Consider the following 26660-nt stretch of genomic DNA (forward strand, 5'->3'; position numbering starts at 1 on the left):
GGGTGTTTTAAATGTTGTTTTTGTGGTTCATGTTAGTTTAACAGTGTTGTTAGTGTTATTGATTTATTGTGTTTTCGTAGTTCACTTGTTTTAGTCAGTTCAGTTAAGTGTCATGTTGTTATTAGCATGAGTGAGACCTGTAGTGCGTTTGATGTCTTCTGCCATCGTCTCTATTTGTGGGTGTGTAAAAATAGAAACACCTGCTTGTGGCAGAACATAGAAAAAAAGAAAAGCTCTGTGTGCTTGTGTGCATGCATGTGTGCATGTGTACGTACAGTACGTGTGTGCATGTGTATAACTGTGGTTTCGGAGAAACTCGGGAGAGCTGACATTTGCTATCTGGTATGCTTATATATTTTGGGTCAAGGATGAACGCTGCAAAAACAGAACAATGATAGGACTAATATTTTTGGAGAAATTAGCGGTATTAGGTAACATCACAGAGCAATGGATGTTGTGCTGAAATGCACCATTGGAGTTCAGGGTTTTGGGGTTTTAAATGTTATTATTCTGGTTCATGTTAGTTTAACAGTGTTGTTAGTGTTATTGAATTATTGTTAGTTTATTCAGATAAGTGTTACGTATGTTGCCATTACCATGAGTGAGAATTGTGCATTTTATGTCTTCTGCCACCGTCTGTGTTTGTGGGTGTGTAAAAATGGAAGCGCCTGCTTGTGGCAGAATAGAGAAAAGAAAAAAGCTCTGTGTATGTGTGTGTGTGTGCATGTGCGTAACTTTGCTCACAGACAACATAGAGTGACCAGACATTTGCCGTTTGGTGTGCTTATGTCTTTTGGGTCAAGGATAAATGGTGCTAAAATGGGCCATTGATAGGACAAATGTTCTTGGAGAAACTACAGATAGTAGCTAACAACACTGGACAATAGACATTGATAATTACATTCTGGACTCACGTCATTCCAGCAGGGGTGGTAAATCATCTCTATATTAAAAACGTGCATGCATTCATTATTTTATTAAGTAAGTTCAATGTACGTACATAATATAATTGTAGATATGTTAAAAAATACATGGATGATGCAAGAAAGTTAAAATATTTATTTCCATTGTGTTCCATTTAAAAATCAAATGACAAAATAGAAGTAATAATAAAATAAAATAAAATAATCATAATAATACTGATCATAATAATAATAATAATAATAGTGTTTATATGATAACAAGAACCTAAACAATTTAGCAATACATTAACACAGTAAATTAACAAAAATAATTACTTAAACAGGAAGTATAAGGGTTGAGTTCTTTTTCTAAAAAATATTGAGGTGTAAGGTCTGAGGTACTAAAAACATTCTGGACTCACATGCCATTCGAAACTGTACATAATTTATTACCTCCCTTGAAAAATGACAGCTACCTATTTCATCAACACTGCCTAATCTAGAGCCCATGGATCCTCACAGGCAACATGCAAGATAAGATATAATGTAAAATATACATTAAATGAGGTTTTTAATACTAGATTTAAATGCCCACACAATCTGTAATCGGGATCAGATCTGGATCAAACTTTGTCAGTTAATAATAGATATGATCCTACATAAGGCTCTCAAATATTAAAGAAATTATTTTTTTTTCTAAGAGTTATTAATTTTTTGAACATTCATTCAATGTTAAAGGACAGGAATATTTCCAGTTTTCCAAGATTTTTTCTGACTTTGACCTTTGACTTGTGACATTAAAAGTTCAATCACTTCTTGCCTGTCAGGATATCAATGTTCTGTAAAAATTTCATAACGATATTATATAAAAAAAAAATGTGAGTTACAGGCTGTTCAAAAACAGACAACTAGACAAAGAAACGGGTGAAAACATAACCCCACCCATCTTTGCTGATGGTGGTAACAAATACGGTGCGGTCAGTCAATCCAAAATACAAATAAACCTCAAACCTGAGTGTTTCACAAAGGAAAAGTAGGTTTTGGTTTTCCCTGGAATATGTGTGAGGAATTGTTAATCAGTTATTAGTGTACACAGTTTTTATGCAACTAAATGAAAAAGTAAAATTTTAATGTGGAGTGAGACAGAGGTGAAGAAAAGGGTACAAGCAGGTTGGAGTGAGTCAAGAAAGGTGGTAGGAGTGATTTGTGACAGAAAAATATCCACAGGAGTGAAGGGGAAAATTTACAAGACCGTAGTTAGATCAGCTGTCTTGTACGGCTTAGAGACGGTGACGCTAACAAAAGGAGGCACAGGAGGCAGCTGAAGATTCTGCGATTTTCATTAGGAGTGACGACGATGGACAGGATTAGGAATGAACATATCAGAGGGACACCACAGGTGGGATGGTTTGGAGACAAAATCAGAGGTGATATTGAGATGGTTTGGACACATGCCAAGGAGGCTCCCAGGGTGTACTGGGAGAAGGATGCTGAGACTGGAGTCATCAAGCAGTATGAGAAGAGGGTGGCCAAAGAGGAGGTTTATGGATGTGGTGAGGGAGGACGTGCATGTGGTTGGTGTGACACAGGAAAATGTAGAGGATAAGATGAGATGGAAACAGCTGATCTGATGTGGTGACCCCTAATGGGCCCAGCCGATAGAGGTTATTTTAAAAAATATTCTGTGACTAATATAGTCACCATTCTTTTCCATAAGTGCCATGAGCCTTTCATCCATGGTGTCTGTCCATTTATTGATCTGTTGATGATCAACTTTTGCTGTGGCAGCAACCACAGCCCCCCTTTGCTGTTCAAAGAGGTATATAGTTTTCCCTCACTGTAACACTCATGTTTAAGAAGCACTCCGAAATTTTCAATAGGGTTTAAGTCAGGTGAGAAGGGGGCAACTTCATGGATGCATGTGATGAAGTATTGTCCTGCATAAAAGTCATAGCCACCTTGAATGATGCAGCCATGTTCCTGTACCACTGCTTGATGAAAGTATCTTCTACAACTAGGAGTAAGGTCCAACTAGCTCATCCTTAAAAATAACACTATGGCTTTTGTAATCTGTGACACTCTTTTTCCTGCTTGCTGGCAACTGACTTGAAATGTTGCTCTGTTCTCATCAGTGATCCAGCCGTGAGATCATCCATCTGGTCCATCAAAAGTCACTCTCTTTTGTTATGTCTATGAAACCTCTGAAAAATCTGTCTTGGCCTAATCTTGATGTTTAAACTTTTGAGTCTTGTCCAGTGGTGGTTGTGTTTCAGCTACCCTTACCTTGGCTATGTTTCTGAGCACTGAACACCTTGTACTTCTGGCCACTCAATGTATGTTGTAGTTCTGGAATATTTTTTTTTTTCCAACCCATTTTGCCTGAGCTAAAAACACTACCTAATGATTATGCACACCTTGATATAGGGTGTTAATCACTTTAGGCCACACCCTCCCTCATTAAACAAATACATGTCACCTTTGAATGCTTAAATCCAATGAGCATTCACGTTTATACAGCTTGGACTTGGAAAAGATGGATAAAAATGATAAGGTCAGAAAACTCACTTGCACAATAATCATGCATCCAGTGTACATATGTATATTTACTTGTACATTTATACTGTGGTTTGTAGAGCATACAGGGTATGCATCAGCCTTCTGATGCATTTCATTTGTGTTTTTATCTGCAACTAGTCTGTCACAGTAAGAGCCACTTAACACATCAAATGACCTTAAAATTACAATGAAAAACATTAAATCCTTAATATGGACACAAATCTTTATTTGATAATACATGTTTTTTGCCTTGCAGCTGCTACCGTTTTTGTTCAGGGTTGCCATAGCGGATCCACCACCTATCTGCATTGGGATCTGGCACACAGCCCCTGGCCTTCCAAGGTGGTCTTCCATCCAAGTACTAACCAGGACCATATACATATTATAGATAATTGGCATTTTCTGTGTACTAAAAGTAGGCTTGCAAGATGTCTATGTCAACAACATTTTATTGAGTCTTACAGTAAATGAATATGAAATTGGTCACTGGATCCTTAAACTCTGGACATAATAAACTCTACATGGTGGATCCTTGTTCTCTGGACATAAATAGAAATAAAATCTGTAGTCATTGTCAAAAGCATTTCCTTTCAGACATTATTGGCATAAATGTCTTTCCATACATCTGAGCTGAGCTCTTGCAGCTGGCTGTGCTGCACATCAGGATGCAATTCATAAAGAATGCAGGATGTATCATTTTGGGAGGAAAAAACGTTTTAGTCTATTGTAGTTCATTGTCTGTTTTACAGCGTTTGAAAAGAGGTGACATTTTATTTAAAGCGACAGTTAGTTTGGAAGTTATTAATTCCAACTGGACACTGTCTTGGCAAAGAGCAACGCAGTGTTTGGAGCTGTGCCAACAGAACGGAGGACGATTCTCGTTTCTTGAGTGCAACAAGTCAAGAGTCCCAGTTAGTGACTTTAATCCACACAAAAGTGACTCACGATTAACATATTTTAATGGCTTTGAGAGGGGTTAAGAAGCAGACTTTCCACTTCTGAAGAGCAGCGAATCAAAGAAACAACGAGCCAGCGGATCGAAGCATTGCTTCATTGGTTCACAGTTCAAACTGGAGTCGCGCTGCAGAGATGGTTGATTGCAGACCCACTGCAGGGTCTGTAATCAACGTAGAGGAATGATCATTTTCCCGACAAACGCCCTCAAAAACAACGGCCGCTCTGAAGGACCGATAAGGGAATCGTTAAGCAAAAAGACTATTGATATCGGTGGAACGAATCATTTCTTAACGATACCCGAAAAGAAGTGGTTCTTGATACTCAACCCTAGTTTATATAGTGATATTGGTATTTGTCAAAATTTGTTTTAAGATGTCAGCATATTGAGTATCAGCAAATGCCCACAATTGTCCATCCTCACAATAGAAAAAGCAAAAAATTAGTGCTTTTCCTCACTGAGCTTCACTAAAATGCATGAAATAATAAGCAACTTTTTGATTGAGAATTAACTGTACTGGATTATGATTGGCCAAAAATATTATTATAGATTGAAGTAATGGCGCTTTTGCCATATTCAAATGCATCTTTCTGAAGAATAGGGTAAAGATCATTGCATGGTCATGCAGATAGCTTGTCTGTCTGTAAGACCAGTGGAGAGAGCTTCCTCTCTACACAGTTTTTCAGACAAATTGCACTTTTGGTTGAGAGATGAGAAGCAGCCATCCTCACAACATGGACAATTCACTCACTCATCACTCAACTTCAACCACTTATGGGAAATCAGATCATGGGGGCAACAGCTCCTGCAGGGGACCCCAAACTTCCCTTTCCCAGGCCACATTAACCACCTCTGACTGGGAAATACCAAGGTGTTCCCAAGCCATTGTGGAGATATAGTCTCTCCACTTAGTCCTAGGTCTTACCCAGGGTCTCCTCCCAGCTTGACGTGCCTGGAACACCTCCCTAGGCAGGTACCTAGGGTCATCCTTACCAGATGCTCACACCACCTCAGCTGGCTCCTTTCAGTGCGAAGGAGCAGCAGCTCTATTCCGAGCTCCTCATGGATGGCCAAGCTTCTCACCTTAATTCTAAGGGAGACTCCAGCCACGCTCCTGAAGAAATCCATTTTCGCCGTATGTACCTGTGATCTAGTTCTTTTGGTCATGACCCAATCCTCATGATCATATTTGAGAGTAGGAATGAAGATTGACCAGCCTTTTGGCTGAGCTCCCTTTTATCACAATACAACCCCTGGCAAAAATTATGGAATCACTGGCCTCAGAGAATGTTCATTCAGTTGTTTAATTTTGTAGAAAAAAAAGCAGATCACAGACATGACACAAAACTAAAGTCATTTCAAATGGCAACTTTCTGGCTTTAAGATACACTATAAGAAATCAGGAAAAAAAATTGTGGCAGTCAGTAACAGTTACTTTTTTAGACCAAGCAGAGGGAAAAAATATGGAATCACTCAATTCTGAGGAAAAAATTATTGAATCATGAAAAACAAAAGAACGCTCCAACACATCACTAGTATTTTGTTGCACCACCTCTGGCTTTTATAACAGCTTGCAGTCTCTGAGGCATGGACTTAATGAGTGACAAACAGTACTCTTCATCAATCTGGCTCCAACTTTCTCTGATTGCTGTTACCAGATCAGCTTTGCAGGTTGGAGCCTTGTCATGGACCATTTTCTTCAACTTCCACCAAAGATTTTCAATTGGATTAAGATCCGGACTATTTGCAGGCCATGACATTGACCCTATGTGTCTTTTTGCAAGGAATGTTTTCACAGTTTTTGCTCTATGGCAAGATGCATTATCATCTTGAAAAATGATTTCATCATCCCAAACATCATTTTAATTGATGGGATAAGAAAAGTGTCCAAAATATCAACATAAACTTGTGCATTTATTGATGATGTAATGACAGCCATCTCCCCAGTGCCTTTACCTGACATGCAGCCCCATATCATCAATGACTGTGGAAATTTACATGTTCTCTTAAGGCAGTCATCTTTATAAATCTCATTGGAACGGCACCAAACAAAAGTTCCAGCATCATCACCTTGCCCAATGCAGATTCGAGATTCATCACTGAATATGACTTTCATCCAGTCATCCACAGTCCACGATTGCTTTTCCTTAGCCCATTGTAACCTTGTTTTTTTCTGTTTAGGTGTTAATGATGGCTTTCATTTAGCTTTTCTGTATGTAAATCCCATTTCCTTTAGGCGGTTTCTTACAGTTTGGTCACAGACGTTGACTCCAGTTTCCTCCCATTCGTTCCTCATTTGTTTTGTTGTGCATTTTCGATTTTTGAGACATATTGCTTTAAGTTTTCTGTCTTGATGCGTTGATGTCTTCCTTGGTCTACCAGTATGTTTGCCTTTAACAACCTTCCCATGTTGTTTGTATTTGGTCCAGAGTTCAGACACAGCTGACTGTGAACAACCAACATCTTTTGCAACATTGCATAATGATTTACCCTCTTTTAAGAGTTTGATAATCCTCTCCTTTGTTTCAGTTGACATCTCTCGTGTTGGAGCCATGATTCATATCAGTCCACTTGATGCAACAGCTCTCCAAGGTGTGATCACTCCTTTTTAGATGCAGACTAATGAGCAGATCTGATTTGATGCAGGTGTTAGTTTTGGGGATGAAAATTTACAGGGTGATTCCATAATTTATTCCTCAGAATTGAGTTATTCCATATTTTTTTTCCCTCTGCTTGGTCTCAAAAAGTAACCGTTACTGACTGTCACAATTTTTTTTTCTTGATTTCTTATAGTGTTTCTTAAAGCCAGAAAGTTGCCATTTGAAATGACTTTAGTTTTGTGTCATGTCTGTGATCTGCTTTTTTTCTACAAAATTAACTCAATGAATGTCCTCAGAGGCAGGTGATTCCATAATTATTGCCAGGGGTTGTATATATATATATATATATATATATATATATATATATATATATATAACTAGCAGGTGTACCCACTGTGAAGCAAGTACATTTGTATAAGCCTGGCTGTGTGTGTTCTTCTGTGTCTTTATGATTTGAGGTCACTTCTGTACTTTAATGATTTGAGGTCACGTCTGTACTTTAATGATTTGATGTCACTTCTGTACCTCAATGATTTGATGTCACGTCTGTATTTAAGAACCTTCACTTTAATTCTTTATGGTTACTGTGCAACCATCAATTTAATGCTTTAATCTATTCTCTTTATTTATCTATTACAGAATTCAGCTTTAATCATTATTGCTCAAAATAATCTATAGATCTATTACAGAATTCAGCTTTAATTATTATTGCTATAAATCTGAGATAAAATAGTTTAACTTTAATTCTTTATGGTTACTGGGCAACCAATACACTATGCATCATTTTTATTTTTGTTTTGTTCCTGGGTACACAGTGTGTTTTCCTAACCTGTTATGCCTTAAATAAATAGAAAATAGCTGTTATTCCACAGAAACTTTGCTTCTGTGATCAGGACAATGATATTTTGAAATTTGTCTGTTTTCAAGAATATTCTAGATTCGCCTTCACTACTACTGAGTAGTCTTCAAGAATATTCTTTAACTGCTAGAAGTGTCCAGAATTTTCTAGAAGTTTCCAGAATTATCTCGAAATTTCAAGAAACTTTTATAACTTTCTAGAACGTAAAAAAAAAATAAAATCAAAGTTTGTGCTGAATGTAGTCATTTTTCCATAGACTTTAGACATAAGCAGTTGAAATATAACACTTAGAAGCCAGGAACAAAAATTGTGTTACATAGTGTAATGCTTTATTCTCTTTATCTGTTCATCTATTACATAATGTAGCTTTAATTATTATCACTTTAATGTGTGTGTGATGCTTTAATCTCGTGTGTGTGTGTTAGATGCTTTAATCAAGTGTGTGTGTGTGTGTGTGTGTGTGTGTGTGTGTTTGGGCACATGCACTTTCAACACAAAGCCCCAAAGACGTCCACCTCGGTGCCCCCAGTCACCATACAAATTTTGGTGTCAATTGCTTAATCACTGTGGAACACAAATCTTGCTGCATACATACATACATGCATACAGGCTATTTTATATATATATAGCCATATAATAAACAAATTATTAACCTTGCTTGCTCAGTCTGTGCCGGACTAAATTAGCACTAAATGGTAAATGGACTGCATTTATATAGTGCTTTTCAATCTGCATCAGAAGCACTAAGCACTTTACAATTGTGCCTCACAGTCACAAATTCACACACTGATGTCAGGGTGCTGTCACATGCAAGGTGACTGCTACTCACTACACACCGGGAACAACTAGGGGCTGAAGGACCTTGCCCAAGGGCCCTTAGTGATTTTCTGGTCTATCTGTGTTTTGAACCGCAGAGCCTCTGGTCTGAAGCCCAACGCTTAAGCACTAGACCATCACTTCCTCCATACTGTCCACACCTCGGTCTGATATTTTCCTGTACAGACCTCATGCTCAGTTAATAATCCTTTAATCCCAGCCCATGAGAGAGGACATTTTACCGTAGCGAAGTTCTTTTTTCTCTGTGCAGTACCCAAGTCAGCAACTGCACCAATGGATGGCAGTGTTGCACCTTTTTTTGACATAATTTAACAGGCACAAATCTACTCTGTTCCACAGTGGTGGGCATAGCTAATCAAAAACGTAGCTTTGATAACCGTTAATCCGCTAACTGAAAATTTTCAATTTTTGAGACATATTGCTTTAAGTTTTCTGTCTTGACGCTTTGATGTCTTCCTTGGTCTGCCAGTATGTTTGCCTTTAACGACCTTCCCATGTTGTTTGTATTTGGTCCAGAGTTTAGACACAGTTGACTGTGAACAACCAACATCTTTTGCAACATTGCGTGATGATTTACCCTCTTTAAGAGTTTGATAATCCTCTCCTTTGTTTCAATTGACATCTCTCGTGTTGGAGCCATGATTCATGTCAGTCCACTTGGTGCAACAGCTCTCCAAGGTGTGATCACTCCTTTTTAGATGCAGACTAACGAGCAGATCTGATTTGATGCAGGTGTTAGTTTTGGGGATGAAAATTTACAGGGTGATTCCATAATTTACTCCTCAGAATTGAGTGAGTCCATATTTTTTTTTCCCTCTGCTTGGTCTAAAAAAGTAACTGTTACTGACTGCCACAATTATTTTTCCTGATTTCTTATAGTGTTTCTTAAAGCCAGAAAGTTGCCATTTGAAATGACTTTAGTTTTGTGTCATGTCTGTGATCTGCTTTTTTTCTACAAAATTAAACAACTGATTGAACATCCTCCGAGGCCGGTGATTCCATAATTATTGCCAGGGGTTGTAGTACGGCAGAAGGAATGCAACATTGGTTTCCTGCTGAGAACCATGGCCTCAGAAATACAGGTGCTGATCCTTATCCCAGCTGCTTCACACTCGGCTGCAAACCGACCTCGTGAGTGTTGGAGGTCACAGGCTGATGAAGCCAACAAGACCACATCATCTGCAAGAACCCTGAGCCCACCAAACTGAAGACCCTTCTCCCCCTGACTACACCTCAATATCCTGTCCATGCATATCACAAACAGGATTCGTGACTAGGCACAGTTCTGGCGGAGGCCAACCCCCACCGGAAACGAGTTTGAATTACTGTCAAGAATCCAAACACTGCTCTCGCTTTGTGAGTACAGGGATTGGTTGGCCTTCAGAAGGGACCCCCTCACTCCATACTCCCACAGTATCTCCTGGAGTACCTGATAATACGCCTTCTTCAAGTCCACAAAATCCATGTAGACTGGATGCGCATACTCCCAGGTCCCCTCCAGGATCCTTGCGAGAGTAAAGATCTAGTTAGTTGTTCCACGGCTAGGATGGAACCCGCGTTGTTCCTCTTCAATCCGAGGTTTGACAATTGGCCGAACCCTCTTTTTCAGCAAGCACCCTGGAGTAAACTTTAACAGGGAGGCTGATTTTTTTTCCCTTACCTTGGTGATCTATTTGTCATTTTGCTGATGGTTTACCTCTATCTGAAAAGGAAAAGTCAACATGAGCATGAAAGTAGTTCTCAGGGTTTTTGTCAGTCACTGACAGTCTGTCATGGGTAATCTACAACAAATTTTAACTCACTGACAGACTTCTCTAAAACCATATTTCTGCCATCAAAAATTCAGTTAATTGAGATATACTTGTAACTTTTCTGCTCTGATTTAAAGTATCCTATATTACAATTATGATCTTACCAGATGTTATGCTCAACAATAACAAAAGCTACAATGAATAAGGGAATTAATGACTTGCATCCGTGCATATAAAAGGATCAGCCAAAGTCAGAAATGGTTTAATTATTAATGTTTCCACTGACCCAACAATGCATCACCCAGGAGATTGTAATTCATTTTCTTTGGCAGTGACAGTGCAATGCACCTTCTGCTCTTCTGTTTTCTGTCACAGCTGTCATCTTCATCCCGACATCCTCCTGCTTTCCATTTGTCTTCTAGCACTTCTCTGTTTGTCACAGTGCTTCCAGCCCCTACATTTTGGCCTCTTTATTTATATATATATATAATATTGTGTGTGTGTTGCCGTGGGGATCCACGGGCTGTAGATTGGGTAGTGTATTATAAAATAGGTAGCTGACATTTTTCAAGGGTGGTAATAAATTATGCAAAGTTTCTGTAATGAAATGGAATGGCCTCTGAGTCCAGAATGTTTTGAGAACCTTACTACTTAGACTTCAACAGTTTTTAGAAGAAGAACTCAGCCCTTTTTGTTTCCTATTTGCATATTTTTAATGTTAATTCACTGTCTTAATGTATATATAAATTGTTTATGTTCTTGTTATCACATACACACTTATTCTTCTTCTTATTATTACTTCTATTTTGTCACTGGTTTTTAAATGTACCACAATGGAAATTGAAAATTGGAAATGGAAAGTATTTTCACTTCCTTGTGTCATCCATGTATTTTTAATGTATTTACTATTTTATTATGTACTTAAGTTGAACTTACTAAATGAATCATGCACACTTTTAATATATAGATTCCCCCCGGAATGATGTGTGAGTCCAGAATGTAATTATCAATGTTCATTGTTCAGTGTTGTTAGCTAATATCCATAGTTTCTCAAAAAAATTGTAGTCGTATCAACATTTTGTTTTGGCTGTGTTCATCCTTGACCCAAAATATGTAAGCATACCAAACAACAAATGTCAACTCTCCCCAGTTTGTCTGTGATCAAGTTATACACACATGTGGCAACATGGTGGCTTACTGGCTTGCACTGACCCCTCTCAACAAGTCATGGGGTCAATTCCCTTCTGTGGCCTTTCTGTGTGGAGTTTGCATGTTCTCCCCACATTTGCGTGGGTTTCCTCTGGGTGCTCTGGTTTCCTCCCACATTTAAAGACATGCAGGTTAGGTAAATTGGAAACTTTATAATTGTCCATGTCTCCCTTGTAATACAGATCTTGATCTCAATGGAACTAAGCTGGTTAAATAAAGGTTAAATTAAATTAACACATGCACACATGCATGCAGATAGATAATGGTGGAAGACATCAAACACAGTACACTTTTCACTCATGGTAATGGCATGACACTTATCCAGTGGTGGGCAGAGCTAACCAAAAAGTTAGCTTTGATAACAGATAATCAGCTAACTGAAAAGTTATCTTTTATAAAGCTAAACCAATAAACCACCCAAAACTTTATCGGACGCTACAGCTAACCAATAACCGATAACTTCCAGTATTGTCTCCAGTACACTTGCAACTACTAAAAAGTTGATTTTGAGTTTTAACACTATGATCAATTCTGGTAGCATCAAAGGCGATCAGAGACCGAAACAATGAATCAGCACACCCTGCACACCTCTGAAAGCTCCTCTTTACTACATAGCTTCCAGCAGAGAAGCGTTTCAGAGGAGCAGCAAAGCTCAACTTTCTTCTCAATAACAGTGTTGCCGTGAGGTGGAGGTCTTGCAAAATAAAGCAGTGCTGACTTATGGTTATGAGTTATAAATAAATACAGATAGAATAACTCCATTAATGTCAGTTCTGTCATTTGTACAACGTTAAAATCTAACATATATATTTAATGTTAAATACTGCACTAATTCTGAAGTTTTGGAACAAACACAGACAGATGCCAAAGAGATTATGGGTAAAATGTGCCTCCGCTAACACTGATTGGTTGACTCAGTCATTCTATGTAAAACCCAACACATTAATGTGAGGTGTGTGTTGGTGTTTACATATAAATGTGCTTTTGTAAAATCTGCCATTTTTATTTGTAAAAAAAAAAAAAAAGGCACTTGCCAAAAATAAAGTTGTAATTAGATAGCCGTCTGATATAACTGGTGTCAAAATAAATAGAACACTGCCATCTACTGGTGCCCATACGCTCAGTACTTAGGGCGAATACTGCCATGAACACTACTGACCAGTAGATGGCAGTAGAGACCCTGAAACCTTGCCAAAAGAAAATTCCAGATAATCCCTGTCTGCTACGTTTAAGATCGGTAGAATTTAATAAATGCAAACTGAATTTCATATATATATATATATATATATATATATATATATATATATATATATATATATCTTCTGATGACTAACTGTGTTATTTTCTTCCAGGTTGTGAGGTAGTTTGTGGTTTATAGCCAAGTTTGAAAGTTCGTGGTAGAGGGAAACGGCAAAAATGGACAAAATCTGGCATCGCGGTGTGATTAAGTACCTGCATAAGAAGGGGTTAAAGCCCAAGGACATTCATGCGGATATGGTTGCTACATTAGGGGATGAAGCTCCCTCCATATCTACAGTGCAGAAGTGGACAGCTGAATTTAAGAGGGGCAGAGAGCCTTGAAGACAACCCATGGTCTGGGCAGCTTGCAACAGCCACAACCCAGAAAAACATTGACCTTGTTCATGAAATGGTGATGGACGACAGACGATCGACAATTAATCAGCTAGCAGATGCTGTGGGAATATCCCGTGAGAGAATTGAATACATTCTGCATGAAGAACTTGGAATGTCAAAGGTGTCAGCTTGGTGGATGCCACGTCTTCTGACGCCTGATCAGAAAGGCACCAGGCTAGTCATGTCGAGGGCAAACTTGGCACAATTTGAAGAGGATCCAGCCAAATTACATGGAACATTTTCTTACCCAGGATGAGTGTTGGTTCACCACTTTGAACCAGAGACAAAAAAACAATCAATACAGTGGAAACACCCAAGGTCACCACCTCCAAAGAAGGCCAAGGTCGTTTTGTCTGCGGCGAAGGTCATGGTTTCAGTTTTCTGGGATGCCAAAGGCATTGTGTTCGTGGACTATCTTGAAAAGGGACAAACCATAAATGGACAGTACTATTCTAACCTACTGAGACAGTTACACAAGGCTATCAAAAAGAAGCGACCAGGAAAGCTGATGAAAGGGGTGCTGATCCATCAAGACAATGCCCCAGCTCACAAGTCAACAGTGGCCATGGCCACTATCCATGAGTGTGGATTCGAACTGGTAGATCACCCACCATACTCGCCTGACTTGGCACCCTCGGACTTTCATCTGTTCCCAAACCTGAAAAAAAAACTTGGCTGGGAAGCACTATCAGAGCAATGATGAGGTGATGGCTGCCGTTGAGGACTATTTTGACTCTCAAGATGAAAGCTTCTATGCCAAGGGAATCGAAGCACTCAAGCACCGCTGGAAGAAGTGTGTGGAGTTACAGGGAGACTGTGTAGAAAAATAACCCTGAATTTGTTCAGTTCGACAACTGTATCATAGTCAGCCTTAGAACTTTTCAGCCTACTCTCGTATATTACTCTGGAACAAAGGCGACAGACAGTGTTTGACATAAGCAGGATTCTAAAGAGCAAACAGGAATCGATTGCAGTGATTCCAATTGAAAATAATGGAGAAGCAACCTGGGCTTCTTCTGGCATTTTTACATAAAACAAACACAATAACAACATCTATAAACCCAGGGAATATATTCACGAGAGTTTTAGGCACAGTATACAAAGAGTTTAATGCTGTTGTCCATGTGGAACCTGATCAGAGCGTCTCAAATGCATTTCTTCTGTCGTGAATGTACTGACATTACCCATAATGCACCTGGAGACAGCATGTCCACACTACAACCTTCCAAATGAGTGCATTACTTTAAAACTAAAACTTATATCTGATATTTTCACTTTATAAAACTTCAGACGTGATGTTAATTTAAATAACTTGTCCAAAATTAGTTTGGCTAAAATTTTAACCATAACTTAAAACTGTATGCCTCTGGATGACTTGGGTGATATTGCCAGTGTATCAGTATGGGGTCAAAACAAATGAGCTTTTTTCTTTTCTGTGACCAGCTCTTCTTTGCTTGCAAAGGATAGAGCGGTTTCTTCTGGAACCAGCTCTCCTGTGTTTGCAGAGGATAGAACTGCACATCTACTACAAAACATTTAACAGGTAGGTACACAACTGATTTTAGACTTCATAAACATTTGTAACTGTTAAGCTTTGTTTACTGCAAAAATGTTAGCGGTCTAAAAATTATATTTTTATATATTAGGGTTGGGGCTGATCCAATCCTGGATTGGTATCGGGTTCTGATATGACGTAATTTGCAGATCGGAATTTCCCGATCCAATCTGCGGGGTTTTCTAGTACCGGAGAGAAACTACGTCTGTGAAACCTGTCTCGTGCTGCCTGGGAGGTTTCGGAGCTGAGAGCCGAGGTGTTTCTTCCATGCACTGCAGCCGAAGGTTTTAAGCCACTGGTAATGGCAAATTTCCACTCGGCTCTCTAATTCAAATGGTCTGTGCTGCAGATTTTCCAAAAAATGAACTGAACCGTTAATGAAAAATCAGCCTCTTCAATGTCCCAAGGCTGTGAAATGCTTTAACAGCAGCTCAGAGCACAGCTGAGGAGGACAGCTTCACTTCAGTTTCACTTTCTCTCCACTGAATTGGAAAAACTCCATCAAAATCCTTCAGTGTTTACCCAGAGTTACTTGTGTGGGCACCGCTGCTGATACATTTAGAAATTTAGAGTTTATTTTACAATTGAAAGGCCTTGTGTGAGCAAGAGAGTTAGAGACAGAGCGCGTGAGCAAAGGAGAGAGAGAGAGAGAGAGAGAGAGGACTTAATTTTTATTTTTTACTGTAACACTTGCTTTTACAATGTAAACATATGTTTCCCATGTCAGTAAAGCTCCATTGAAATTGAGAAGGGGAGAGAGAGAGAGAGAGAGAGAGAGAGAGACAGACCTGAGAGAGAGGACTTGATTTTTATGTGCTTTTTGTTGTGCACCATTGCGGCTCGGTGCCGACGCGCGAATTCCTCCGCACGTCTTTCATTACAAAATCTCCTGTAACAGTGGAATGTGCCACAAAAGTGCTGATTTCCACCTCTTCTGCAGTTTCTCTGGTAGTCAGACGACATCCCGGATCAACACAGCCTTCACTTTGGAAATGATCTGGTCATTTCAGCCTGTCGATGGCTGCTCGGAGCGCGGCGCGCCCTCCGCCGCTGTGGGCCGTTTTTTTTATCCGGTTGTAATGCTCCTTAATCTGTGTGACGCCAAGAGTATCCTCACCGAAAGCCATCTGAATCTTCCGAATGTTTCCACCTGGCTGTCTTTCACAGTTTCTGGAAAAATTTGATTCAGCGCTGCTCCAATCGCTCAGCCATTTCCCTGACAATGAAAATCCGACGAGGGGGGTGGACCAGTGCTCACTCAAAGCCTGCCCACAGGCGAATGACGCAACCGACACACGTGAAAAAACTCACGCATGCGCACGAAGGTTCAATCTTGGCTGATGCAAGCGCACATGATTCAAATCCATATAGTTTTTTAAAAAAATAAAAAGGTTGGATAGTTTTCTAACAGACCTCGTGTGTGTGTGTGTGTGTGTGTGTGTGTGTGTGTGTGTGTGTGTGTGTGTGTGTGTGTGTGTGTGTGTGTGTGTGTGTGTGTGTGTGTGTATATATATATATACACACACACACATAAAAGGCTAATTCTGTGTGTCTGTCCGGGATAAACTCCCAAACTACAATATGTAGCCCTAAAAACTATATATATTCTGAATCCTCATGACATTGGGATCAAACTGGTACCATTTTTAAAAGTTATGGGCAACCAATAATTTAATGCTTTAATCTGTTCTCTTTATCTTTTATGGTTACTTGATGTCACCAAGAAAGCCTGAGCACAAAAATTATAAAACAGTCAGAATTCTAATTCTACCCCCACCCCCCCAATCCTGATGATGTCATCAAGAAATCCTGAGTACAACAATTAGAAAGTGGTCAGAATTGTAATGCCCCCTCCCATCCTGATGATGTCATCAAGAAAGCCTGAGTACAAAAAGTATAAAGTGGTCAATTCTAATTCCACCCAATCTGTAATATGTAGCCCTAAAAGCTATATACGAGGGCTGTCAATAAAGTAACGGTCCTTTTTATTTTTTTCAAAAACTATATGGATTTCATTCATATGTTTTTACGTCAGACATGCTTGAACCCTCGTGCGCATGCGTGAGTTTTTCCACGCCTGTCGGTGACGTCATTCGCCTGTGAGCACTCCTTGTGGGAGGAGTCGTCCAGCCCCTCGTCGGAATTCCTTTGTCTGAGAAGTTGCTGAGAGACTGGCGCTTTGTTTGATCAAAATTTTTTCTAAACCTGTGAGACACATCGAAGTGGACATGGTTCGAAAAAATTAAGCTGGTTTTCAGTGAAAATTTTAACAGCTGATGAGAGATTTTGAGGTGATTCTGTCGCTTTAAGGACTTTTCACGGTGCGAGACGTCGCTCAGCGCTCTCAGCCGCCATCATCAGCCTGTTCAAGCTGAAAACCTCCACATTTCAGGCTCTATTGATCCAGGACGTCGTGAGAGAACAGAGAAGTTTCAGAAGAAGTCGGTTTCAGCATTTTATCTGGATATTCCACTGTTAAAGGAGATTTTTTTAATGAAAGACGTGCGGACGGGTCCGCGCGTCGGCTCGCAGCCTACGCGACGCTCCGCCACAGGAAAAACACCTCTGTTGAAAGCCTTAAGGACAAGTTGGAACATGTCCTGCTGTTAAACAATTTCTCATATACTCACTCCACTGAAAGCCATCAAAATCCGCCTGGATTTTACAAATGGTTATCAACACGGAGGTGTTTTTCCTGTGCCGCCGCACCGCGTCGGCTGCATCCTGACGCGCGGACCCGTCCGCACGTCTTTTATTAAAAAAATCTCCTTTAACAGTGGAATATCCCGATAAAATGCTGAAACCGACTTCTTCTGAAACTTCTCTGTTCTCTCACGACGTCCTGGATCAATAGAGCCTGAAATGTGGAGGTTTTCAGCTTGAACAGGCTGATGACGCCGCCTGAGAGCGCAGCGCGACGTCTCGCACCGTGGGAAGTCCTTAAAGCGACAGTGTCACCTCAAAATCTCTCATCAGCTGTTAAAATTTTCACTGAAAACCAGCTTAATTTTTCTAACCATGTCCAATTCGATGTGTCTCACAGGTTTAGAAAAAATTTTGATCAAACAAAGCACCAGTCTCTCAGCAACTTCTCAGACAAAGGAATTCTGATGAGGGGCTGGACGACTCCTCCCACAAGGAGTGCTCACAGGCGAATGACGTCACCGACAGGCGTGGAAAAACTCACGTATGCGCACGAGGGTTCAAGCATGTCTGACGTAAAAACATATGAATGAAATCCATATAGTTTTTGAAAAAATAAAAAGGACCGTTGCTTTATTGACAGACCTCGTATATTCGGAATCCTCATGACATGGGGAACAAACTGGTACCATTTTTTAAAAAAGTTGAACTGAACATTACCCACAAAATAGCCTTTTATGTAAGACCATACAGTGTTGTACCATGTGGTTTCTCAACTGTTCTCAACTGTTAAGCACCTGACTGTCCTGTACAATCCAATTTGCCTTCCTGTCTGAATACATTCAACCAAAGAAGTTATTTGATTCAACATAATATATTGGATCTGTAAAATATAATCACCTTTGGTGTACAACCCAGTACAGTTTGAAGATTTGCTGTCTGAAAACTTTGTATTTTCACCATTCATGACAAGACAGAAAAAACTGGCAAGATACATAAAGGTTGAAGGTAAGACATCTTTCACTTCCAAAAGACACAATTAAGAGCAACCAATAATTTAATGCCTTAAATCTATTCTCTTTATTTATATATTCAGTTTTAATCATTACTGCTAGATATAATATATAGATCTATTACATAATTCAACTTTAATCATTATTGCTAGAAATCTTAGACAAAAAGAACTTTCACTTTAATTCTTTATGGTTACTGGACTAATAATTTAATCTATTCTCTTTATGTATTTATCTGTTACAGAATTCTGCTTTAATCATTATTGCTATACATCTTAGACAAAAAGAACTTTTCACTTTAATTCTGCTTTAATCATTATTGCTAGAAATCTTAGACAAAAAGAACTTTCACTTGAATTCTTTATGGTTACTGGGCAACCAATAATTTAATGTTTTAATCTATTGTCTTTATCTATTTATCTTTCATGGTTACTAAGCAACCTGACACTCTGGATGACCAGGTCAAGCTGCCCTTTGGTCACACTGTTCATGACATATGTGAGTTGGTGGCCAAAGTCTTTCCAAACCTCCACACCGTAACTACCAGAACCACAACTGGCTGAGCGAGTGTGCTATCCTTGCTCCAAAGAACTTGGCAGTAGATGACATCAATGCTAAGCTTCTGGCCCAGCTTCCAGGACAGGCCTCCAGCTACATGTCAATTGACACAGTGCCCGATCCAGATGAGGTGGTTAACTACCCAGTTGAATTCCTTAACAGCCTAGCAACAGCAGGCCTCCCACCACACAGCTTGATGCTCAAAGTTGATATCCCCAGTCATGCTCCTGTGGAATCTCGACCCACCCAAGCTCTGCAGTGGAACGCGCTCACAATTAAGAAGTCGATGTCTTTATACCAAGGATTCCACTTCTCCCATCAGACATGTCATTTGAGTTCAGGCGTCTGCAGTTTCCAGTCAAACCCAGCTTTGCAGTGTCCATCAACAAGGCTCAGGGACTGTCCCTTAAGGTGGTTGGACTGAATCTGGCAGTGCCTGTGTTCTCCCACGGCCAGTTGTATGTTGGCTGCTCCAGGGTTGGTAACCCAGAACAGCTGTACATCCACTCGCCATGTGGCATGACAAGGAACATTGTCTATCAAGAGGCTCTTCAAAACTAATAGTCAGAAAACACTAAGTGAATTTCATGAAGAAATATTTCTCCATTCTTATATTTGCTTTTTAAAGCCATTTTATGTTTGTAAAATTGCAATGTAAAAACAGTGAAATACACCACTACCTCCGTTTTGTTTCATTGATATTTACATTTACTGTTACCTATCTTTTGTGTGTAATTTTGTTATAAATTTGGTTGCAAAACAAAGTCTGCATGAAGGACTTCAATTGTGTTTGTCTTTTAACCAAGTATATCCAAGTATTTGGGGAGCCCACCTCTTATGCCGCATTCATACCGGGCGCGATCAGACGCCACAAATTCGCAAGGGTCGCATGGCGATGGACGTGCCACCATCGCCCGGTGTGTCGAACTGCGTTTGCTGCAAAAATTGGCCCCAGTGCGTCATCAAATAGGAGCAGCTTTCATTCTGCTCGCCGGCTCTGGTTGTCAGTCAAGTTAACATGACGGACCTTGATCACACGGAGCGAGTTGTTGTGGAAAGCTGATAAACGCCATGAGACATTCCCAATTCGGGGAGTATCATTATTTGCTGCAGGAGCTGTGTCTGGATGACGGCCGCTTTCAGCGGTCCTTCCGCCTCTGCAGAATCCAGTTTTAGAACCTCCTGTCCCGTTCACGCGCGCACATGTAAACACTTAAAATAAATAAATAAATAAGAAACTCCGCTGCTTGCTGTGGGGCTGCTCCTCGCTCTTCCCCAAAAACTCTGTCATAATTGTGTTTAGAAACCAGTCACCATTTGCTTTATTATACATCTGTGTAGTTAATTAATAAAATAATCTCCACAGATGATTCGCTCGCGCGTGCATGTAAAAAAAAGAAAAAAAAAAAGAAACTCCCTCTGGTTGCTGTGGGGCTGCTGCTCGCTCTTCCCCAAAAAACTCTGTCATAATTGTGTTTAGAAACCAGTCACCATTTGCTTTATTATACATCTGTGTAGTTAATTAATAAAATAATCTCCACAGATGATTCGCTCGTGCGCACATGTAAAAAAAAAAAAAAAAAGAAACTCCGCTGCTTGCTGTGGGGCTGCTGCTCGCTCTTCCCCAAAAAACTCTGTCATAATTGTGTTTAGAAACTAGTCACCATTTGCTTTATTATATATCTGTGTAGTTAATAAGTAAAATAATCTCCACGGACGATTCACTCGCGTGCGCACGTAAAATAAAAAGAGAAAGAAACTCCACTCCCCCTGCTGTGGGGCTGCTGCTCGCTCCAAAATCTCTGTCATGATTTTGAAATAAAGGACAAAAGAGACATACGTCCTGCTGACAGGCTGGTTACCAGAGACAGGACATGTTCACATCTTCAGTCAAACTCCAGACATCTCCACGTCACTACATATCCAGTCCCTGATTGGTCATCGCGGCACGACAAGATGAAAAAGTTCAGATTTTTCAACTTGGGGAGGAGGGCAGCGCGACGTGACGCAACGCAATATCGCGCCACAAACGTGCTAATCGCTCAAAATTGCTTCACTCGCGTCCATAGCATCACACTGTGTGACTTGGTGCCAAAACGCGTCTTTCCATAGAGATTACATGGCAACCTGTCGCTGCTGTCGCTCGCGTCGCGCCCGGTGTGAACATGGCATTATAGTTCTGCTGGACAAATCTTAGTCCATTAAATATTATATTTGTAAGACATCAGCATTACAAAAACAAATGATTAGCAGTTGTTTTGATTAACATGATTGGCATTTTGCCTATGTCTAAAACAGGTAAACTCGGGCAGCGCCGGGTACCCCAGCTAGTATATATATGTATATATATTGCCCTGGACTGGCATCCTGTCCAGGTTGTACCCTGCCTGTCACCCTATGACTGCTCAGATTAAGTGGGTATAAAAAATGAATGGATGGGTATTTAAAATTGTCTGATAAAATATCATCTCCAGAATGCAGATGCATTTTCCTTAACATGCCTTCATCCGAAGAAATTACTTCTGAGGAGAAGTGCATGATAAGATGAGACAACCTTGTGGGCATGACTAATGCTACTGAGTCCAATTAAGCTGATGTCTTGTACCCACTAAATTTAATCACCCTGATATGATCTTGTCTGTCTCTGCATATATTTTACTCTGACGCTGATCAGTTGAAAAAGAGAAGAAAAGAACATGTACAGAGATCTTCACACTTTGTGTTGTTGGTGAGCTTTCAGTTCTTATTTTGGTACCATGCAAACGCCTTCACGCTTCTCAAACTTCAGGCGTTGATGAATATCAGAGCCATGTGCCCTACAAAAAAAATAAATAAATGATGCCTCGTGACAGTTGCAGGAAGCAGGAAATTGGTTCAATTAAAAGTTTGTTCTCTGTTATGGAATTTGGGTCCCCTCCAAATGTGCTGAGATAGCTGGTCGTTCCACAAGTTATATATGTATATTCAAACTGTCACTGCTGTGATTCTCTGTTACCACTACTCCACACCCGCAGAGAGTGAATTTACGACTTATTTAAGCCTTCTGAAGGCTGCATCAGCTTGCCAGTGAAATGACTGTTCGAGAAAAACTCATAAATCAAAACAGGCTTCAGTTTGTCATTATCTATTAATACTGCACTGTTCATGCTCTGCTGCTCTGGAAACAGCACGAACGTTCATGCTCTTTCTCTTTCCCAAGACTGAAAGTTTTCCTCTAGTTGTGGTTGATTTACTCACACCTCCATGATCTGCCACATGTGCTGACAGATCTGCAAATGGAATCATGTGGAATGTCTTAATTTAGCCCTACACTCTGTGCTTCAAAGCTCTAAGCACAAAACCTGGACAATTAGATCAAATTAATGATGTACAGTATCTGCAAATTATTTTTTCTACATAGCATGAAAGGGTTTTAATTTTTAATAAACTTTAATGAGGGTTTAGAAAAAGGACATACATTATTTAGTGTAAATTGCCTAAATGTTGACAAACCGCTTTATGACAAGCTTCCGGTTGAAACTCAATATGATGTATCTAAGTCATTATTGCATTCTTATCATCTCAAGATATGTTTGAAGAATTTTAACATATTTTGTTGTTGTAATTATTGCAAAGATTCTTTGTCTTTTCAGAACCAAGATGATGTGCACGTCATCCACAACAATCAGCTGGGTAAGTCGTATTTTTAACATTAGGAGCAAAAAAAAAAATGGTCACGGTTTGTATTTTGCCTTTTTTGCTTTTTGCCTTTTGTATTTTGAATTTAGAATAATGACCAGATTTTTACAAATAATCTGGCAGCTCTGGAATAAGTAACGTTATATTTTGAGTGTAGTCTGATTTTATATATATATATATATATATATATATATATATATATATATTGATATATATATCACAATAGACAGATTATTAATTCATTTATTTTCACACAATTTTTTAAAAATGTTTAGCTGTAACCTAGAATTAAATGGATCACAATATACATTCTTTGAGCAACCTATATGCAACTTGATGCAGTAAAATACAAATATTAAAGTTGCAGCGAAAATACACCACGGACACTGAGGTTATCCATCCTTGGGAGAAAAGAAAAAAATTCAGCTCTTTGAAAATAAATATCTTGTTTCTGTTATGTAGCGCTAAAAGACAACATAAGTCACTCCAAGGTGCTGAACAAGAACAATAGTTAAACCATACCCCTCAACCCCGCTTCCCCATCAGCAACCACATTAACATCAGCAGTAAAGCCCCTTTCACGCCGGCACAAATGGAGAGTTAAGTATTGAGGTGTGGTGTTGTGTTTACAGTACGCCCGAAATGCACGCGTACTCTGTGTTTTTCCTGTGTTATCGCGTGTTGTTGCATTTGTAGATTTGCTTGCAGCTGCGTATGTTTGCTTTTAATGTATGTGTACTGTTCCATGTAGCCCTTGCCGCACTCCTGCCTACGTTTTTTTTTTTTTTTTTGCATTGTAGAAATGGGCTCCATTCTCAAAACGATAAAAAGCAAACAGCACTCACGTTTCCAGATGTACAGCAGGCCACACTGCTTCCTTGTCAATGGCTGGGAACATCAGATCGCAAAGTTCAGAGTCCTTGTGTGCCCCCCCCCCCCCCCCCCCACACACACACACACAAAAAAGTGTAGAAAATATTGCCATTTAAACTCACAAGCAAACTTAAACATCCCATTTCTTGTTTCAGCATTGAGAGCAAGCCGGGGGGGGGCTATTCTGAATGTTATGTGATGTCACGTATGTTCCAAACAGACACCAGAAAAAAATGATGCCAGTTAACGAGCAAAGTTGATTATTAAAAAATAAGGGTGGGAGTGAATCTTAATTTGTATGAGATGTACTATATATGTATTGAGTAGGGATGGGCATCAAGATTTTATCGATATTGATACCATTATCAATTCTGCTTATCAAGCCAATTCCTTATCGATTCCCTTATCGATATCGCTTGTGAATTTTTTGTGTACTAAAAGTAGGCTTTACATGTTTTCTATGTCAGCAGGTCAAAGAGCTTTTTCTTATCTTGCACCCGCTCTGTGGAACGGTCTTCCTGTGATCGTGAGGCAGTCAGAGTCCATGGACATTTTTAAAGGAGACCTGCATTGAAAAAAATGCAGTCAGATTTTTTTGAACAAAAAATGACTTACATTTACACATGAGATCCTTCTGAATGTAGTAAAGTAAATCTGCAAGCCCAGATCTGTCATTCAACAGAGAAATCTTCATTTGAAAATGACAAATTTACAGCTAACATTTAGCCCTCCGCAAATTGTCCCTCTCATCATGGACGCTGCCGAGACGTCACGGACAAGACCCTCTCCCAGCATGCATTGCGCCAATTATAATTTGTGGATTTACGTCAGTTTGCATCTGCACCTTTTTCTTGTCTTATACGGAAGGATCTACTTTTTTAAAACTTCATATTGTCTTGCGGCACGTTTGGTGAGTACACATTTCTTTTATTTGTGCTTGAAAATTATTTTGGGGGACTTTTTCATACGCCCGTTTGATTGAGTGGTGTCACAATGAAAATCTACTGTCTTTCACCTCCGGTACCATCGTGGGATATGGAGGCGAGACCCGCAAAGAATCCCAGTCATTAATAATAAATATATAAACCTCTCTCAGCGTCCATGGAGCTCTGGGGCTCCGATTGCCGAGACGTGCGGTGCTGTGGATTTTGCCGCAAGAAGTCTGTCCTTGCAGCAACAGGTGTACCGGCCGCTTCGCATTAAAACAGCAAGCGTAATCTCAGGACTTTTGCCAAGTGTGCTGCAGCTCCATTCAGTAGACAGAGAGGTGATGCCGGTGTTGTGCGCTGAATCTGGCACACCGGCTGCAAAGCAGACACGGGCGGTGTGAGTGGCCCACGTCGGTGGTTAACGAGCTTGTTAATGAGCCCGCAGACTTAATAAGCGCAGCGGAGGCAGAGAGCGGGAGAGGAAGAACGGTGCCCGCTGTCGATGTCGTTGCTGATCTGAACACACAGATCTGTATCTCACATTCATTGCAGCTTACTTTTGGATGTTGAAACCAGGACGTGTATAAGTAACATTACTAACAGATAAAATCAATTTCAATGCAGGATCGGACTGAAGGCGGGAGTGCGTCGTCTTGTCCCTGATGACATGGAAATGATACGGCTGTACAAAGTGTTTTCACAGAGGGCTAAATTTTAGCTGCAAATTTGTCATTTTTAAATGAAGATTTCTCCGCTGAATTACAAATTTGGGCTTAAAGATTTACTTTACTGAATTCACAAGGGTCTTATAAATACATATCAGCTATTTCTTTCTGAAATCTGACCACATTTATTTCAATGCAGGTCTACTTTAAGTCAAGACTTAAAAACAGTTTTTATTCTCTTTCTTATGAATAGTTTTTATTTTGTTATCTGTTTTATTCTTTTACTTCTGTTTTAATTATGTTTTTTAATTTTTTAATTTTTATTTATTTGTTTTAGTTTATGTTGAACTGTTCTGTGTGAGGTGCCTTGAGACAACTTTTGTTGTGATTTGGCACTTTATAAGCTGATTAAATTGAATTGAAATTGAACAACATTTTATTGAGTCTTAAAGTAAATAAATGTGAAATTGGTTGCTGGATCCTTAAACTCTGGACATAATAAACTCTACATGGTGGATCCTTGATCTCTGGACATAAACAGAAATAAAATCTGTAGTTATTGTCAAAAGCATTTTCTTTCAGACATTATTGGCATATATGTCTTTCCATACATCTGAGCTGAGCTCTTGCAACTGGCTGTGCTGCACAAATGCAGGACGTCTCAGTTTGGGAGTCTTGACTCTCGTCAAGACTCTAGTCAATACAGAAGTCACACTACCAGAGCAAGAATTTTAGCTGAGGAAGCTTCTGCGATTTGAAGCGAAACGTCCTCGCGTCAAGCAACCCAGTCCAGTCGAAGATTCAAGCTTCTCTACTTAATTCAGCTATTTCATCACAAAAGATTAATAACCAATTCAACACATGAAAGCTACTGGCATGGCAGAGTGGTTGATATCATTTTTAGTTCAAAACACTGCTGCCAGACTTTTGACACGAAGCAGGAGGTTTGAACATATCACACCCATTTTGGCATCTTTACACTGGCTCCCTATCTCTGTGAGAGCAGATTTTAAGGTTTTATTATTGACTTATAAAGTTGTTCATCGACTGGTGCCATCTTATCTGGCCGATCTGGTGGAACCCTACGTGCTGGCCTGGGCTTTACGGTCGCAGGACGTCGGACTTCTCTGTGTTCCCAGGGTGAAGAAGAAGTCAGTGGGTCCTTTTCTTATCGTGCACCCGATCTGTGGAACAGTTTTCCTGTGACCGTGAAGCAAGTCAAAACTTAAAACTATTTTTATTCTCTTTCTTATGAAAAGTTTTATTTTTTGCCTGTTTTATTCTTTTTCTTCTGTTTTTAATTATGTATTTGAATTTTTTAATTTTATTTATTTATTTTAATTTTTTTATGTTGAACTGTTCTGTGTGAGGTGCCTTGTGACAGCTTTTGTTGTGATTTGATGCTTTTTAAGCTGATAAAATTGAAATTGAAATTTTGTGAG

The 26660-nt window shown here is 39.6% G+C and overlaps 1 protein-coding gene across 1 annotated transcript in view; it reads left to right on the forward strand.

Moving 5' to 3' along the window:
• The window catches only part of b3glcta (beta 3-glucosyltransferase a), a 577905-nt gene that overhangs the window by 213919 nt on the left and 337326 nt on the right, over window positions 1-26660 (forward strand). Inside the window, exon 3 of the mRNA XM_034168392.1 lies at window positions 22706-22745. Coding sequence (XP_034024283.1) covers window positions 22706-22745 — 40 coding nt within the window. The remainder of the gene's footprint in view (window positions 1-22705; window positions 22746-26660) is intronic.

This window comes from Thalassophryne amazonica, chromosome 4 (genome assembly GCF_902500255.1).
Source record: "Thalassophryne amazonica chromosome 4, fThaAma1.1, whole genome shotgun sequence".
Classification (NCBI taxonomy): Eukaryota; Metazoa; Chordata; class Actinopteri; order Batrachoidiformes; family Batrachoididae; genus Thalassophryne; species Thalassophryne amazonica.